An 18,265-nucleotide genomic window follows, 5' to 3' on the forward strand; every position below is an offset into this window, starting at 1 on the left:
CTGGATTGTATATTATTTCTGCTTTATGAAGACAGTGATCACAATGTCACTAAACAGAATGGCACAGAATTAGAGATTTTATTACTGTATCTTCCCTCTATTTTTATATTTAAGGTACGGTATTTCTGAGGCAAAATAATTCTAAAGCCTAATTTAAGTTCATTGAATTTGTTTTATAATACTTACATTATATTAATTTCTTTAAAAATATACTTTTGCCCTTTTTAAAGATGAGGTTAAAATAGCCATAAAATTTTATCAGCTCGTGTTTTGTTTGATTACCCATGGAAATCAATTACTTCCTTTTTCTTGTAGGTGAATTTATCAATGAGGAATTTAACCAAAGGACTTGAACAGTAAGACCATTCTCTACGTGATAAATCCATCTTTGGAAGTAAATTCAGATACCATGGAATTCCAAATCATGGACCCCACAGGGAACTCTGCCACTCCTCAAATGTAAATTCTTTTGTTTATTCAGTAGTCCTGTATACAGTGTCCAGAATGTATCTGATGAGGAAAGTGAAATGTTCTTTTTCAAACAGAATCTAAGAGGACAAATTGATAAACCATTTCACAAGCTCATAGAATTTATTTTGGAGAGGGAAACTCCTATTACTGCTTGGTAATGGGAAAGCCAGTAGCTTTACAGAATGTGAAAACAATACATAGTTAAGGGCCTATATAGGGCTGGGTCATTCATTTTATGCATGCAAATGCATACACTGTCACACACACAGAGATTTCTGCCTTGATAACTCACTGACATCCAGGACTGAGCTTGCAGGTTCATGTACAAATCATGCAGCAAGAGGTCACTCTAGGACCACGTTAGTAACCACAGTCTTCTAAAATAGCTGGAGTTGGAAACAATAAGTCTGGAAGCCTTAGCAAAATATCTTCGCTTTCAAACAACCTCAAAAACCCAAGCGATTACTAGCAACTGCTTTTGTAAGTTAAGAAACTTACCATAAGGAAGGTGAGGAATAGTGTAAAAGAGGAAAATAGACTTGGGGAAGTATTAAGTGATACTTAGGAGTTAAAGCAACAAATCTTCAACATTAACAGTATTGACAGACTGTAGTGATTTCACTCACCAAGACCCTATTCTAGACTTTTTTTGACGGTACACCTTGAATAATTTGCCAGCTATCAGTGGATCACTAAAAGATTCATCATTGTCCAGTTCTTTGTGTGCTGGTTTTTTTCTTTCTCTTTTAAGTTTGATACTCTTCCCAGTCACTTCAAAGAAAAGGTGTTCATTTATCCTAGTTTTAGTATTCACCCTATCCTAGACAAACTACATACCATGAGGACTTCTCCTTTATGGGGCTTTTATGACAATAAAAAGGAGAAAGGAAGAAAAGAAAATTGAGAAATCTGCCTCTGCTTTCTCCCTTGCTTTTTCTTTCTGACCCTGAATTGTAGTCCCAATGTCTGCCAGCAGAGGTCTCTGTAGTCATTGTTAGAAAAATGCATCCTTAACAAAACATGTTCCCAGGGTTCCACCTCTATTGCTTGTAGTACCTAGTTCCCCAGAGATTTATAACCACCGTAGATTTTTCTTGAGTGGCTACTCTATGCCAGGCACAAGAGGCTGGGAAATAGACGTGAGCAAGGAAGACCTGTCCCCTGACATTAAAATACAATCATGACACTATAGAAGTATAATGGATGCAGACTTCCCATTAAAATGTTCTTGCCGAAGTTTTTCTGATTCCTTTGGATTAAAGTTTTTATAGAAAATATATTACCTACTTGCAATTTCAGATGAATGTCTTCCAATTCTCAAGGGAATGTTTTTTTTTTTTTAATCCTGCCCTAAAAATATTAATAAATTGATTTTACTTGCTTTTCAATAGTTCAACTAAAAGACATAAGAACATTGATCAGACTTGCTACTGATCTAATGCTGACTGCTAGTCTTCCACATGTGAATGCAACACAGATGCCAGAGATTTTTTTTCCTCTGAGATAGAACTAGATTGATATAGTTGGCCTACATACCCTTTTCATTCCTTGTCATTACCACGGACATTGCTTTTGAAGATGATTTGTAACTTTAAATAACCCTTAAATTTATTGGAGAATCATAGAATTCATAACCTTACTTGAGGCTTTTAAAATAGGCTCCTGCTTGCATTAGATACCTATTTTCAGATACGTGTGCTCAAGATGTTTCTCATTCAGCTTGTAAAGACTGAAAGCCAAAATATGCCTACCGATGTTTAATTCCAAAATAACATTGATTTGATTCTGACCTATATTGTTTTCTCTAGAGGGGGTGGGGGGGAGCTAGAAATTACTCAACTCTTATCTGTACAAGTTTTGAAGGGTATAGTTGTCCCTGACCACATTTGTAAGTAGATGTTTTTTGGAACAAGAAGCACTTTCTTTCCTAGAAGGAAACGGTGTTACCAGTAGTGGTCTGTTTTCACATACAACAACCAGCCAGACCCTAGTTCCACCTATAGTATAAACCACAGGCATTTACAATATAGTTTTTTGTTTTATTTCATTGCTCTTCATTTAATCGGCACAGCCACCTAGAAGTTAAGTGCTACCGTAATCCAGAATTCGCAGCTGAGGAGACTGAGACAGGGAGATGGGAAGTGACTTTTCCAGGCTCATACAGCTCATTAGTGAAGGGTCTAGGATTTAGGCCCAGAAAGCATGGCTCTCAAGTGCATGGTTTTCCACACGGCACTAAGGGACCTCTTACCCACTTTTATTTATTTATTTAGTCTTTTTTAGGGCTGCACCTGGGGCATATGGATGTTCCCAGTCTAGGGATCAAATTGGAGTTGCAGATGCCAGCCTACGCCACAGCCACAGTCTCATCAGATCTGAGCCATGTCTGCGAGCTACACCACAGCTCACGGTGACATCGAATTGCTGACCCACTGAATGAGGCCAGAAATCAAACCTGCATCCTCATGGATACTAGTAGGGTTTGTTACCGCTGAGCCACAACAGGAACTCCAGTTCTTGCCCACTTTTAATGAGTGTGCTTAAAACAGCCTAAAGGGAACAGAGCAGCAGCAGCTCTAAAGACTGGAGCAGTTGCTCTCCAGGCTTTGGCCACCAAGGCAGCAAGATGGGAGAAGTGCTTACTTCTCAAGGACTCTAAACATAAATTACAGGTATCAATATTAGTGTGTACTCCACATCTAATGCACTGGGGATTATGGGATAGGTAATACATGGTAAAGGGTTTGAGCTCTGGCTCTGCCACTGACTTGGGTCAAACCTTAGTTGCCTTAGTTATGTCATCAGTACAATGGGGATAATACCACAGTTTGTTTAGAGGAACAAATTAGGTAAAACATAGGAAAGCATCTTATGTATTTAAAGTCCTTAACAAATGTAACCTGTGGGGATGATTATTATTGTTCATTCATGTGGGGACAACAGTAGGCTGAAGGAAGTATTCCACAGACTTTTGGTGGCCAGCTCAAGCCCCTCTCTAACTAGAAATTGACTCTGGGCTGATTCATGAAGGGAACCATCAATATGCTTATTGAGGAGTTCCCTAGTGGCCTAGTTGTTAAAGGATCTGGCATTGTCACTATTGTGGCCCAGGTCACTGCTGTGGTGTGGGTTCGATCCTTAGCCTGGGAACTTCTACATGCCTCATGCCAAAAATATGCTTATTGATCAATAAGATCTATAAGATAAATGTTGTGGAACTTGATGTCCTTGTTTGCCTTTGATATGTTTAATAGATTAGTAGTTTGCATATTTGAAAAGATAAAAGCTTCTGTAATGAATCTCAAGGGAGTGGTGGGTGCAATCAAAAAAGAGGTTCTTTAAAGAATAAGAAGGACCCATGTTCAGCAGGAATTGTCCCAGAATCTTGGTTGCTAGCACATTTTTGCTATGGCAGCATTTCTGTTGAATATAAGTCCCAAAGGGTCAATAAATAATCCGTTAGAAATGATGTTAGGAAATCTTGATGTAATGAAGTTATTGCTAGTTAGCTTGTATGCTGCTTAATGCTTCAGGTGCCAGAATCATGAGGATGCTTTTATGCACTGGGAATCTTTGAGAGAGAGAGAGATAGTTTGACTATAGAACCATGACCACCCAGCCTCAGAATAGCTTGTGGAACCAATTTTTCATGGGATACATTTGGGAGACATTTTATTGTAAAGAGAAATTGTTATAACACTGAAATCCATGGAAATTTGCATAAAGATCTCCATTTGGCTAAGTACCTAAATTTCAGGCACTGTGCTAGGTGTTTTTACATGTATTGTCTAATTTAGTCTCAAAACACAATCCTCTGAGGACAATAAGGAAATCAGGCTCAAAGCATTTAAGTAAGTGACCAGAAGTCACTAAGTGAATGAGTGGTGGAGCCCAAAATGCACCCTGACCTCCTGACCTCAACATAAGCGCTCATCTTTTTTTTTTTTAAGTTTTATTGAGGTATATAGTTGATTTACAATGTTGTGACAATTTCTGCTATACAACCAAGTGATTCAGTTATACATATGCACACATCTATTCTTTTCCAGATTTTTTTCCCATATAGATTTTCACAGATTATGGAGTTCCCTGTGCTATATAGCAGATTCCTGTTAACCATCCATTCCATATACAAGAGTGTTCATATGCCACTCCCAAATTCCCAGTCCATCCCTCCCCCTCACCGTTCCCTTTGCTAACCCTCAGTTTGTTTCCTAAGTCTGTGAGTCTGTTTCTATTTTGTAAATAAGTTCATTCATAACAATTAAAAAAAAAGTTTTGCTGAAGTAGAGTTGATTTACAATGTGATCATTTCTGCTGTGCAACAAAGTGACTCAGTTATACATATACACAAAACATTCTTTTTCAGTTTTTTCCCCACGTAGATTATCACAGAATGTTGAGTAGAGTTCCCTGTGCTATACAGCAGGGCCCTGTTGAGCACTCGTCTTATTGGCTTATGCTTTGGCGTGACTCGCTCACATGCCCACGTCTGTCCTCAAGTCCAGTGTGAATCTCAAGATGGTCTGACCCAAACTCAGTTACAGAGGACCCACAGCATTCATCAAAAGCACCTTGCAGACCACAGAATGTAGCTGACTTCTAAGCAAGGCAGTTTCTTAACGGCCCTTCTATGCTGACCTCTTTCTTGTGCCCACTGAAGGAAAAGGTGAACTTCAAAAGAAAAATTGACCCATCTAAAGCTGTTCATAACTCAGTGACTGCTTCTCCAGCTGCTGCATGATTCCAAGCTTTGCTTCTTCTCCTCCCTTTGGTGTCCCTTGTTCTAGCTGTTCTGTTATTCCCTTAGCCTTAAAAGAGAAGACTTAAAAGCATTTCTAGCAGGTGTACTTGGCAACGCTTTAGCAACTTTTATGAAACACATTGTAGGGGAAGAGGTTGAAACTATTGGTGAAGTCAAGCTTTCATATTACCTGCAAGCCAGAATTTATAAAGTGTTTTTCTTCAGACCTGACCTAAGAAACCACAGAGGAGAGGAAGGGAAATCACCCTTATTAAGCACCCACTGTGTACAAGTGCTTTATACATAGTAACAAATTTTAATTTTCATCATTTGACGTGATTATGATTCTCCTCATTTTAAAGATAATGGAAATGGAGGTCCGAGGAGACTGAGTAACTGACCATAATCTCGCAAGACAATAAATGGTTGCGAGATGTATCTGACTGCAAAGCTCTTGTTTTGGGCCTTCACTATGCTGCTTCCTGGCTAAACACTGTTTCCTCATTATCATGAGAGAAAGACGGAAATGAAAACACAGGTGTCCGTAGCATTAAGCTTTGGAGCTTACATCCTCTTTGAATTGATGTCTTAGACTGAATACTTGGAAAAAATATTTTTTAACATTTTGATTTTCTAAAGTCATATGCTACTTGATTACAAGTGAGGACCTAGTTATAACAATAAATTAATCACAATTTTAGCTTCTATAAAACCTTTTACTGAGAAGCTCCAAGTACTTGATGTGTATTCATTGAGGTTCATTTAACCCCTTCGAAGTACAGCTTCATTATTATTATGCTTGAGGAAGTGAGGAAATGGAGGCACAGAGCAGCAGTGCCTTTTACACACATTCTCGTTAACCTAGATTAATGTCCTAAATCCCCAAATAGAGTCTTAATCCCAAATGTCCCTTTCGGTTCTTTGTTGCTTCGTATAAATGAACTGGTTAGCCACAAAATAAAATATCAGAAGGTATGTATTTTTTACTCTGCTTCAACACTATTGACTGTTTGGTCCAGATAATTCTTTGTTGTGGGGTAGGGGTAGAGGGTGAGTCGGGATCCTGTACATTGATGGATGTTTAGCAGAATCCCTGGCCTCTACCCATTAAATGCCAGTGTCACCTGCCTCCCAGTTGTGACAATCAGAGTGTCTCTAGACATGGCCAAATGTTGAGAAGCATACATATGCCTTAGAAAATAGTATATATATATATATATGTATGTATATGTGTATATATATATGTATGTATATGTATATATGTATGTATGTATTAAGAAATTATGCTTTATGATAGAATGCTCATCAATGCCATACACACACACACACACACACACACACACGCACACATATACACAATTTTTTTTTGGTCTTTTTGTCTCCTTAGGGCCACACCAGCAGCATATGGAGGTTTCCAGGCTAGGCGTCCAATCAGAACTATAGCTGCCACCTATGCCAGAGCTACAGCAATGTGGGATCCGAGCCATGTCTGACCTATACCACAGCTCACGGCAATGCTGGATCCTTAAACCACTGAGCGAGGCAAGGGATTGAACCCACATCCTCATGAATGCTAGTCGGATTTTTTGCTAACCACTGAGCCATGACAGGAACTCTGGTGCCATCTTTCTTCTAGCTAATACAGTCCCTAAGAGCTAAAGAATCTAGGTTAAGTCAGGGCTATAAAGAAAACAAAACAAAACAAACAAAACCTGTATCATTGAGCTTTGTGTTTTGTTTTTTTTCAAATTATGTGAAATGTATTAATAGAGACTGGGAGAAAGAAAGTTTCAGTAGTCAACTTTTCTTTGCTAACTATGGGCTAAGCAAGTTTCATTCGTTCCTTTAACAAATATTTCTTGAACATTTACTGCATCCTAGTCACTCTACGAGGGACTAAGTAATATATCAGTGAACCCAAAACCCCTGTTCACAAGTCTCATCCCATTTACTTTCCTTTTTAAAAATTTATTTTATTTTTTAAAAATTATTTCCCCAATACAATTTTTTTGTACTGTACAGCATGGTAACCCAGTTGCATATACATGTACACATTCTATTTTCTCTCATTATCATGCTCCATTATAAGTGATTAGACATAGTTCCCAGTGCTACATAGCAGGCTCTCATTACTAATCCATTCCAAAGGCAATACTCTGCATCTATTAACCCCAAACTCCCAATCCACCCCACTCCCACCCCCTCCCTCTTGGCAACCACAAGTCTATTCTCCAAGTGAATGATTTTCTTTTCTGTGGAAAGGTTCATTTGTGTCCTATATTAGATTGTAGATATAAGTGATATCATATGGTATTTGTCTTTCTCTTTCTGACTTACTTCACTCAGGATGAGAATCTCTAGTTCCATCCATGTTGCTGCAAATGGCATTATATCGTTCCTTTTTATGGCTGAGTAGTATTCCATTGTGTATATATAGCACATCTTCCTAATCCAATAATGTCATGGACATTTGGGTTGTTTCCATGTCTTGGCTATTATGAATAGTGCTGCAATGAACATGCGGGTGCATGTGTCTTTTTAAAGGAAATTTTGTCTAGATATATGCCCAAGAGTGGGATTGCTGGGACATATGGTAGTTCTATATATAGTTTTCTAAGGTACCCTCCATACCGTTCTCCGTGGTGATTATACTAGTTTACATTCCCACCAACAGTGCAGGAGGGTTCCCTTTTCTCCACACTCTCTCCAGCATTTGTTATTTGTGGGCTTACTAATAATGGCCATTCTGAGTGGTATGAGGTGATATCTTGTGGTAGTTTTGATTTGCATTTCTCTAATAATCAGTGATATTGAGCATTTTTTCATGTGCTTGTTGGCCATCTGTACATCTTCCTTGTAAAAATGTCTATTCAGTCTTTTGCCCATTTTTCCATTGGGTGGTTGGCTTTTTTGCTGTTGAGTTGTATAAGCTGCTTGTATATTCTAGAGATTAAGCCCCTGTCCCTTGCATCGTTTGAAACTATTTTCTCCCATTCTGTAAGTTGTCATTTTGTTTTCTTTTGGGTTTCGTTTTCTGCGTAAAACTTGTCAGTTTGATTAGGTCCCATTGGTTTATATTTGCTCTTATTTCTGGTGCTTTGGGAGAGAGACTTGAGAAAATATTCACAAGGTCGATGTCAGAGAGTGTTTTGCCTGTGTTCTCTTCTAGGAGTTTGATGGTGTCCTGTCGTATATTTAAGTCTTTCAGCCATTTTGAGTTTATTTTTGTGCATGGTGTGAGGGTGTGTTCTAGTTTCATTGATTTGCATGCAGTTGTCTAGGTTTCCCAGCAATACTTGCTGAAAAGACTGTCTTTTTCCTGTTTTATGTTCTTGCCTCCTTTGTCAAAGTTTAATTGACCATAGGTGTCAGGGTTTATTTCTGGGTTCTCTATTCTGTCCCATTGGTCTGTCTGTCTGTTTTGGTACCAGTACCACACTGGCTTGGTGACCATGGCTTTGTAATATTGCCTGAAGTCTGGGAGAGTTATGCCTCCTGCTTGTTTTTTTTTTTGTTTGTTTGTTTTGTTTTTTTGCCATTTCTTGGGCTGCTCCCATGGCATATGGAGGTTCCCAGGCTAGGGGTCAAATCGGAGCTGTAGCTGCTGGCCTACGCCAGAGCCACAGCAACATAGGATCCAAGCCGCGTCTGTGACCTACACCACAGCTCACAGCAATGCCAGATCCTTAACCCACTGAGTGCGGCCAGGGATCGAACCCACAACCTCATGGTTCCTAGTCGGGTTTGTTAACCACTGAGTCATGATGGGAACTTCCTGCTTGGTTTTTGTTTCTCAGAATTTCTTTGGCAATTCTGGGTCTTTTGTGGTTCCTTATAAATTTTTGGATCATTTTTTCTAGTTCTGTGAAAAATGTCCAGGGTAATTTGATAGGGATTGCATTGAATCTGTAATTGTTTTGGGTAGTGTGGCCATTTTACAACATTAATTTTTCCAACCCAGGAGCATTGAATATCTTTCCATTTCTTTATATCTTCTTTAATTTCCTTGATTAATGTTTTATAGCTCTTGGCATATAAGTCTTTTACCTCCTTGGTCAGGTGTATTCCAAGGTATTTGAATTTTTTAGGGTGAAATTATAAAAGGTATTGTATTTTTGTATTCCTTTTATAATATTTCATTGTTAGTATACAGAAATGCAACTGATTTCTGAATGTTAATCTTATATCCTGCTACTTTGCTGAATTTGCTGATCAGTTCAAGTAGTTTTTGGGTTGATTCCTTAGGGTTTTCTATATATAGTATCATGTCATCTGCATACAGTGACAGTTTAACTTTTCTCTTCCTATTTGGATGCTTTTTATTTCTTTTGTTTGTCTGATGGCTGTGGCTAGGACTTCCAATACTATGTTGAATAACAGTGGTGATAATGGGCATCCCTGTCTTGTTCCAGATTTAGTGGGAAGGCTTTTAATTTTTCTCCATTGAGTATTGTATTTGCTGTAGGTTCGTCATAAGTGGCTTTAATTATGTTAAGGAATGTCCCCTCTATACCCACTTTGGCGAGAGTTTTTATCATGAATGGATGTTGGACTTTGTCATATGCTTTTTCTGAATCTGTTGAGGTGATCATGTGGTTTTTGATTTTTCTTTTGTTAATGTGGTGTATGACATTGATTGGCTTGCCTATGTTGAACCATCATTGTGAACCTGGGATGAATCCCACCTGGTTGTGGTGTATGATCTTTTTGATATGTTGTTGGATTCAGTTAGCTAAAATTTTGTTGAGAATTTTTGCATCTATATTCATCAAAGATATTGGCTGATAGTTTTCTTTTTTGGTAGTATATTTATCTGATTTTGGAATTATGGTGAGGTCTTTGGGAGTGTTCCTTCTTCTTCAACCTTTTGAAAAAGTTTAAGGAGGATGGGTATAAATTCCTCTTTGAATGTTTGGTAGAATTTGTCTGTGAAGCCATCTGGTCCTGGACTTTTATTTGTTGGGGGTGTTTTTATGACATATTCAATTTCATTTCTAGTGATTGGTCTGTTCAGTTGATCTATTTCTTCTTGATTCAGTTTTGGCAGGCTGTAAGTCTCTAGAAAGTGGTCCATTTCTTCTAGGTTGTCAAATTTGTTGGCATATAATTGTTTATAGTATTCTCATATGTTTTTTTTTTTGTATTTCTGTAGTATCCATTGTGATTTCTCCTTTTTCATTTCTTATTTTATTTGGGTTTTTCTATCCTCTTCTTGGTGAGTCTGACCATAGGTGTGTCAATTTTGTTTACCTTTTCAAAGAACCAGCTCTTGGTTTTATTGATTTTGTCTATTGTTTTTTGAATCTCTATTTTATTGATTTCCTCTTTGATCTTTATAATTTCCTTCCTTCTGCTGACTTTAGGGTTTTTTTGTTCTTTTTCTAATTCTTTTAGGTGGTAGTTAAGTTGTGGATTTGAGATTTTTCTTCTCTTTAGGAAGGCCTGTATTGCTATGAACTTCCCTCTGAGCACTGCTTTTGCAGTGTCCCATAGATTTTGAGTGGTTGTGTCTTCACTATCATTTGTCTCGAGGTATTTTTTTTAATTTCCTTCTTGATTTCCTCATTGACCCATTGGTTTTTTTACTAGCCTGTTTTTAGTCTCCATGTAGTAGGTTTTTTCTCATTTCTTTCCCTGAGGTTGATTTCTAGTTTCATGCCATTGTAGTCAGAAAATATACTTGAAATAATTTCTATACTCTTAAATTTGTTGAGGTTAGTTTTGTGCCCTAATATGTGATCAATTCTTAAGAATGTTCCTTGTGCACTATAAAAGAATGTGTATTCTGATTTTTTTGGAAGTAATGTCCTGAAAATGTCAATTAAGTCTAACTTTTCTATTGTTTCCTTTAGGATCTCTGTTGCTTTATTGGTTTTCTGTCTGAGGATCTGTCCATTGATGTGAGTGGGGTGTTAAAATCTCCTACTATGATTATATTCCCATCAATTTCTCCTTTTATGTCTGTTAATACTTGTTGTATGTATCTGGGTGCTCCTATATTAGGGGCGTATATATTGGTGATTGTAATATCCTCTTCTTGGATGGATCCTTTAACCATTAAATAGAGATGTTCTTTGTCTTTCTTTATGGCCTTTGTTTTAAGGTCTATTTTGTCTGATATAAGTGTGCTACTCCTGCTTTCCTGTCTTGTCCATTGGCATGAAATATCTTTTCCCATCCCCTCACTTTCAATCTATATGTATCCTTTGCTCTAAGGTGAGTTTCTTGTAGGCAGCATATTGAAGGTTTTTGCTTTTTCATCCAATCCACCACTCTGTGTCTTTTGATTGGAGCATTCAGTCCATTGACATTTAAGGTGATTATTGATAGATATTTATTTATTGCCATTTTAAGCCTTGTTTTCCAGTTGACTCTATGTTTCTCTTTTCTTTTCTTTTTTTGGTTGGATGGTTTCCATTTATTTCATACTTGAGTATTTTTCTTTTCAGTTTTTGTGAATGTAATATTTGGCTTTGATTTGTGGTTGCCCTGTTTTTTAAGTATATTAACACCTTCCTATATCTGCTTACTTTACCCTGATAGTCATAATAGGCTCAAACACATCATTAGGATAAAACAAAGAATCTGTTTTTTCTTACTTCCCTTACCCACATTGAATGATTTTGATGTCTTTTTATTATTATTATTATTAATATCTTCATGTTTGGATCAGTATGCTAGCTTATTTAAGTGACTGCTTTCCAATTATGGTTTCCTCCATCCTAGTTCTTCCTTTTTTTTTTTTTTTTTTAATTTGAGAAACCCTTTCAGTATTTCTTTTAGAATGGACTTTGTCTTGCTGTACTCTTTTAGCTTTAGTTTGTTGGAGAAATTCTTTATTTCCCCTTCTATTTTAAATGATATTCTTGCTGGATAGAGTATTCTAGGTTGCATATTTTTTCCTTTCAGCACTTTAAATGTATCTTTCCACTCCCTCTGGCCTGTACTGTTTCTGTAGAGAAATCAGCTTATAGTCTTATGGGGGTTCCCTTATAATTAACACTTTGCCTTTGTCTTGCTGCCTGTAGAATCCTTTCTTTATCTTTAACTTTTACCATTATTATTATAATATGTCTTGGTGTGGGCCTGTTTGGGTTCAACTTGTTTGGGGCCTTCTGTGCTTCCTGTATCTTGAAATCAGTATCCTTTAGATCTGGAAAGTTTTCAGCCATAATTTCTTCAAATATTTTCAATCCCCTTTATTTTTCTTCTCCTTCTGGAATTCCTATTATGTGTAGATTGGCCTGCTTTATATTATCTCATAGGTCTCTTCATGTTTTTTCATTTGGTTTTGTGTCTGCTGTCCTGTTTGAGTGATTTCCATTATTCTATCTTCCACGTCACTAATTCGTTCCTCTGCATTATGCATTCTGGTCTTTATTGCCTTTAGCTTAGTTTGTTATCTCTGCAAATGAATTTTCTAGTTTATCTTGGCTCCTTCTTATATTTTCTAGCTCCTTTCTGAGGGAATCTGCATTACTGTTTATATTCTCTCTTAATTCCTTCAGTATTTTCACTATCTCCCTTTTGAACTCAATGTCTGTCAGACTGCGGAGGTCTGTTTCATTGTTGACTGCCGTAGGTAAAATCTCCTGTTGCTTTAACTAGGAATGGTTTCTGAGCTTCTTCATTGCGCTTGTGTTTTTCTTTTTCTGTGAATCTGGGGAAGCCAAACAATAGTTTGGCTCAGTCTGGGGTGGTCTGGCCAGGCTGGCTCCACGAAGGCAGGGTGTGGGTGCTGGGAGTGCATGAAGGTGCCGGCGGATGGGATCCATGCAGGGTGGGCATGGGTGCCGGGAGTGGGCAAGGGTGCCAGCAGGGCCGGATCCATGTGGGCTGGGCATGGGTGCCAGGAGTGGGCAAGGGCCAGATCCACCTGGGCGGGGTGCAGACGCCAGGAAGGGGTGCTCAGCTCTCTGCAATCCAGTGGGCAGGCATGCACACTGGGGCCCAAGGAGTTTTTTATGGCAGCCTGCTCCTCCTCCTTTCCCCTTCCCAACAGTGGTGCCTTGCCTCTCCTGTGGGTCCAGACCTTCTCCCGGGGTTCTCTCTGCTGTGGCTTTCCATTCCCCAGCCCTTAGTGTACCACTCCCCCTGCCAACAGCACACTGCTCCCTAGTCCCTTAGGCTGTCTCCACACCACCAACCCCAGCCCACTCCCCAGACTGACCTCCGGAGCCTGTCTCAGCTCCCAGCCCCCACCGAGTATCTCAGTCTGTGGTGTCTCTGCCAGTGGTTCAGATGGTCTGTGCGTCTCTCACTCTGCTTTTTGGATCTCAGACCTGCTGCTGTGCTTTTCTCAGCTTCTTGTTCTCAGCTTTTCTCAGTTGGAGTTCCCTCCAACTCAGCTGATCTTTCCATTCTTTAGGTGGCTTCTCAGGATGTAGGTTCCTTTTCTCCTTCACAACTCCCTCATGGGAGTGTTAGACCCATCCTGATTCCTTTTCTCTCTCTCTCTCTCTTTTTTCTTTTATTCTACACAATTCTGTCAAGAGTTTTTTGCCCTTTTTGGAGGTTTAAGTTCTTCTGCCAGCATTCAGTTGATGTTCTGTGCAGATCGTTTTACGTGTAGATGTGTTTTTTGATGTGTTTGTGGGAAAGGATGAGCATGTCCGCTTATTCTTCCACCATCTTGCCAGCCACCCCCATTTACTTTCTACTACTCCATTCTCTGCCTTTCATTCATGGTAGTTGTTGAGAATCAACATTTGGTTTATCCATGACATAAAATTTTCTACTGTGATGAGTGCCCACAATCACTAAGTTTCTCAATTGGGGATGACTTTCCCCAGGAGGGACTTTTAGAAGTGCCTGGAAAGGGTTTTTTCATGTTGTAACTGGAGGAGAGTGGTCTAGCTGCATCTGGTGGATCTCCTTATCAGAGGCCAGGGATGCTGCTCAGCATCTTACAATACACAAGACAGCTTCGCACCACAAAGAAGGACCTGGTTCCAAGTGTCAATAATGTCAAGGCGAGAAACCCTGACTTTGGAGCTTAAGGAAGTCTCAGCTCCTGTTAAGTGACTTGAAATGATTGACATGTGGATTTCACAGAAAGTATGTCATTTCTGATTTTAGAATGAGTTTTACTTAATGAGAATAGAAGGGAGGGATCATTATAATATGAAGATTTGAACCAATCTGCATGACACCTTCCCATCCAAAGCTTTACACATTTCTCTCAGGGGCTGTGGCATCTGGTTACCTGATAATATCAGAGTTTAAGCCATCCCAATCCAGTGTAGAAAGATCTTCTCAAATACGATGCTGCAAAAACAGAAAACACATTCAAAACACGCATTGCATGTATTCTATAGGGGACACACAAGTGCTTCACAATTTAAATATTTTTCTAGAAAATATATAGCCTATCTTAAACTTCATGGCTTTTCAGTACATCTTTATTATTTGTAGGAAGTCATGTTCAGAAAATAAAACAGAATGTTGGGTAATGACATCCTTAACCTCTAAGCACTATGCAGCATTCTAATGGTGCATCAGAGATAGGCATGCACTTTCCCAACCAAGACCCTTAATGCTCTGAAGCTGAACAGTACTCCACATGGACCCCTTATGGATCTAAATAGCAATCCAATCAATTTCACCTTAGGCCTCAAGGTCACCTGGACCTGCGGAGTGACACTGATGGATTTTTGCTGGTCATGGTTAGCATGAGCTATGAATGAATTCTTAGAAAATTGAACATTGAAATGTATTTGAACCTTGCTAAGACTTACCTGAAATCCATTCATGTTTATCTCTTTCACTCCTTCCCCTTCCCACTGCTCCCTTTTCCTTCTATCTTTCTTTTCCTCCAACCCCTCTTGCTGATTTTTTTTTCTTTCTCATCTAGCTGGGTCCTTTAGGAATTCTTTACAAGATGTTATTTCTGTTGGCATTTATAATATCCCAGTTCCTTGTTGTCATGTGATTTTTTAAGCAAAGTCATTTTTTCTTTATTTCTTGATCTGTCTCGTGCCAGATTTGAAATCAATTGCATCAAAGATCCGTAAGGGTCCCAATATCACTTAGTATCAGGATCTTGTTTTCATGTCAAAATCTGATGAAGCCCAGCATGCCAATAACAGTAAATTTTATATCTATTGATTGAATGAACGTGTATGTTCACATGGATTCCTGAAATTCCATATTCCCACACTCCACTGGACCCTGGTTGGTGGCAGTGCTGTTGAGTTTTTTTTGCTTGTGAACTTAAACTGAAGGATGTGACCATGACACGTGACTGGTGCAAGGGCATAAAGTGATTATTAGAGGATAAACTTACTTTGTAATATGAATGATCTCCAGGAAGGTCTAGAGAACCCTATGAGATTTGTGAACTCCATGCTCTACATAGCAGCACCCAGAATTTCTGGTTCTGCAAGGAAAAAAAATGTAAAAAGTAATTTAAAAGTCTAGAGGGAAGGCCTTGAATTCAATACACACTACTGTATGAAACAGATGATTAATGAGAACCTCCTATATAGCACAGGAAATCTACTCAATAGATTGTAATAACCTATGTGGGAAAAAATGGATATATGGATATGTATTACTGACTCACTTTACTGTACACCTGAAACTAATATAACAGTGTAAATCAACTATATCCAATAAAATTAAATTTTTAAAAAAGAAGTTTGAGAATAAAGTAACCACTGAGGGTTTTGTAAATGTAGAATGAAAGGGAAACAAATAAAGCAAAAGCAATAGGAGTGTGTTAAATGATCAGAGAGGAGATTGCTCATGCCTTTTATATTAAGGTTACAGGGGATAAAAATATGTAAGAATAGGGAGTTCCTGTTGTGGCTCACCTGGTTGAGAACCCAGCTAGTATCCATGAGGATGCAGGTTCGATCCCTGGCCTCATTCAGTGGGTTAAGGATCCAGTGCTGCTGCAAGCTGCAGCATAGGTCACATATGCAACTTGGATCCCGTGTGGCTGTGGCTAGGCTGGCAGCTGCTGCTCTGATTCTACCCCTAGCAAGGGAACTTCCATGTGCTGCAGGTGCGGCCCTAAAAAGGCAGAAAAGGTAAGAAAATAGTTGAAATGTTCAGGTGAAACATTTCAAGTTTTTTCACCTCAAAAAGGGAACTACTTCAGGGTGAAAATAAAATTGTAGTCCTCTGCTTGAATTCAGACAAGAGTTGTGAAGAACTTGAGTTGGGAAGAAGAATGGTAGAGAAGGAATAGAGCATTTGGTTTTAGATTTATGCTAGAATTCCATCTCTTCTCTTAGCCTTGTCTTAACTTTTTGTTTGGGGGTTAGTTATTCAATCTGTCCAAGCACAGTGTTCTTTTCTGAAAAAAAGTAAAAGGAAAAAAATTCTCTTTATGATGAGGATTAAAGAAGTCAATTTCCATCAAATGTTGGGCTCATTAAATATAGCGTGAGAAAAAAAGGCCACGATCTCTTTATTCAGTTGTGCAGCTGCACCTAAGCTATATATTAGTATAGCCTTTTCTATGCAAAGAGGAAAGGACAGATAACAGTTATAAAACCCATGTACATTTTTTTTTGTGTGTATTTTTAGGGCTGCCCCTTGGCATGTCGAAATTCCCAGGCTAGGGGTTGAATAGGAGCTGTAAACTCTGGCCTACGCCACAGCCATCGCAACAGCAGATCTGAGCTGTGCCTGTGACCTACACCAGAGTTCATGGCAACACTGGATCCTGAACCACTCAGTGAGGCCAGGAATTGAACCTGTCTCCTCATAAATCCTAGTCAGATTCCTTTCTGCTGAGCCATGATGGGAACTCCATGCACACATTTTAATTCCAAGGCACAGCCTCAAAGATATATTGCTATTAAACTGAACCCAAGTTCAGGGAAGATCTGTGCCTGGAAATGATCTTTTTGTACTGATGAAGGCGGCCAAAAGATAGGAGAGGAAGTTTCCTATCAGTGCCCTTTTGAAAGATGAACATCTCCTTGTACTTAACACCTGCTCCTTTCTCTTCCATGAGTCCCTTTTCTGTCATTTGTAACTGTGGGACCTCTGATGGATTTCCAACTTTATTTCTGCATTCGTACAATGAAATTCTAATATTGCTCAGGATTGTTGAGTGCATCAGATGAACTAATGTTTGTGGAGGTCCCATCGTGGTGGCTCAATGGTTGATGAATCCGACTAGTATCCATGAGGACTTGGGTTCGATCCCTGGCCTTGCTCAGTGGATTAAAGATCTGGCATTGCCGTGAGCTGTGGTGTAGGTCGCAGACGCTGCTCAGATCTTGTGTTGCTGTGGCTCTGGTGTAGGCTGGCAGCTATAGCTCCGATTCCACCCCTAACCTGGGAATCTCTGTGGGTTCGGCCCTAAAATGACAAAAAGACAAAGGAAGGAAGGAGGGAGGGAGGGAAGGAAGGAGAGAGAAAGAAAGAATGTTAGTGAAAGTTCCTTGTGAACCAAAATGTACCAAACACGTGTAAGGAGCTTGTAGCATTGGTGTAGGTTGATGAACCACCCTTGCCTTTGTCCCTCAGCTTGGACCAGTGGCTCATCCTCCTCACAGCAGAGGATCATCAGGAACCTCCATTATGCATTTCTCATGGTTTTCTTTTTTCTTTTCCTTCTGTGTATAGTTTGGAACTGAAGTGGTCTCATGTTGAGTGGTCACAGACTGAATATGAGGTCTGTGAGAATGTGGGCGTGTTACCCTTGGAAATTACCAGAAGGGGATATTCCATGGACTCAGCCTTTGTGAGTGTAAGGTAACAACTCTAACCTATCAGCTTTTAGGCCAAAACTTAAGTTGCCAGTGGGTGCCTTTGAAGATTTCCTTAGAAAAATTCAGAGTAACAAAGGAAATTTCAAATGACAGGAATGTGACCCTGCTCTGGAGATTCTAAGTACAAAATCTCCTTGTTCCTCCATCTTTTATCTAGGCTTGTTAGCTTCTAGCTATGATACTTCTAACCCATTTTTAGTGTTTAAATCTGTTTTTTTCTTTTTTTCTTTTTTTTTTCTTTTTCTTTTTTTTTTGCCTTTTAGAGCTGCATGTGTGGCATATGGAAGTTCCCAGGCTAGGGGTTGAATTGGAGCTGTAG

The 18,265-nt window shown here is 39.0% G+C and overlaps 1 protein-coding gene across 1 annotated transcript in view; it reads left to right on the forward strand.

The window, feature by feature from the left end:
- Positions 1–18,265, forward strand: part of FREM1 (FRAS1 related extracellular matrix 1) — a 187,964-nt gene that overhangs the window by 142,198 nt on the left and 27,501 nt on the right. Inside the window, 3 exon segments of the mRNA XM_047767629.1 lie at positions 316–339; positions 342–459; positions 17,801–17,918. Of these exon segments, the coding sequence (XP_047623585.1) occupies positions 316–339; positions 342–459; positions 17,801–17,918 (260 nt within the window).

This window comes from Phacochoerus africanus, chromosome 2, assembly GCF_016906955.1.
Source record: "Phacochoerus africanus isolate WHEZ1 chromosome 2, ROS_Pafr_v1, whole genome shotgun sequence".
Lineage (NCBI taxonomy): Eukaryota > Metazoa > Chordata > Mammalia > Artiodactyla > Suidae > Phacochoerus > Phacochoerus africanus.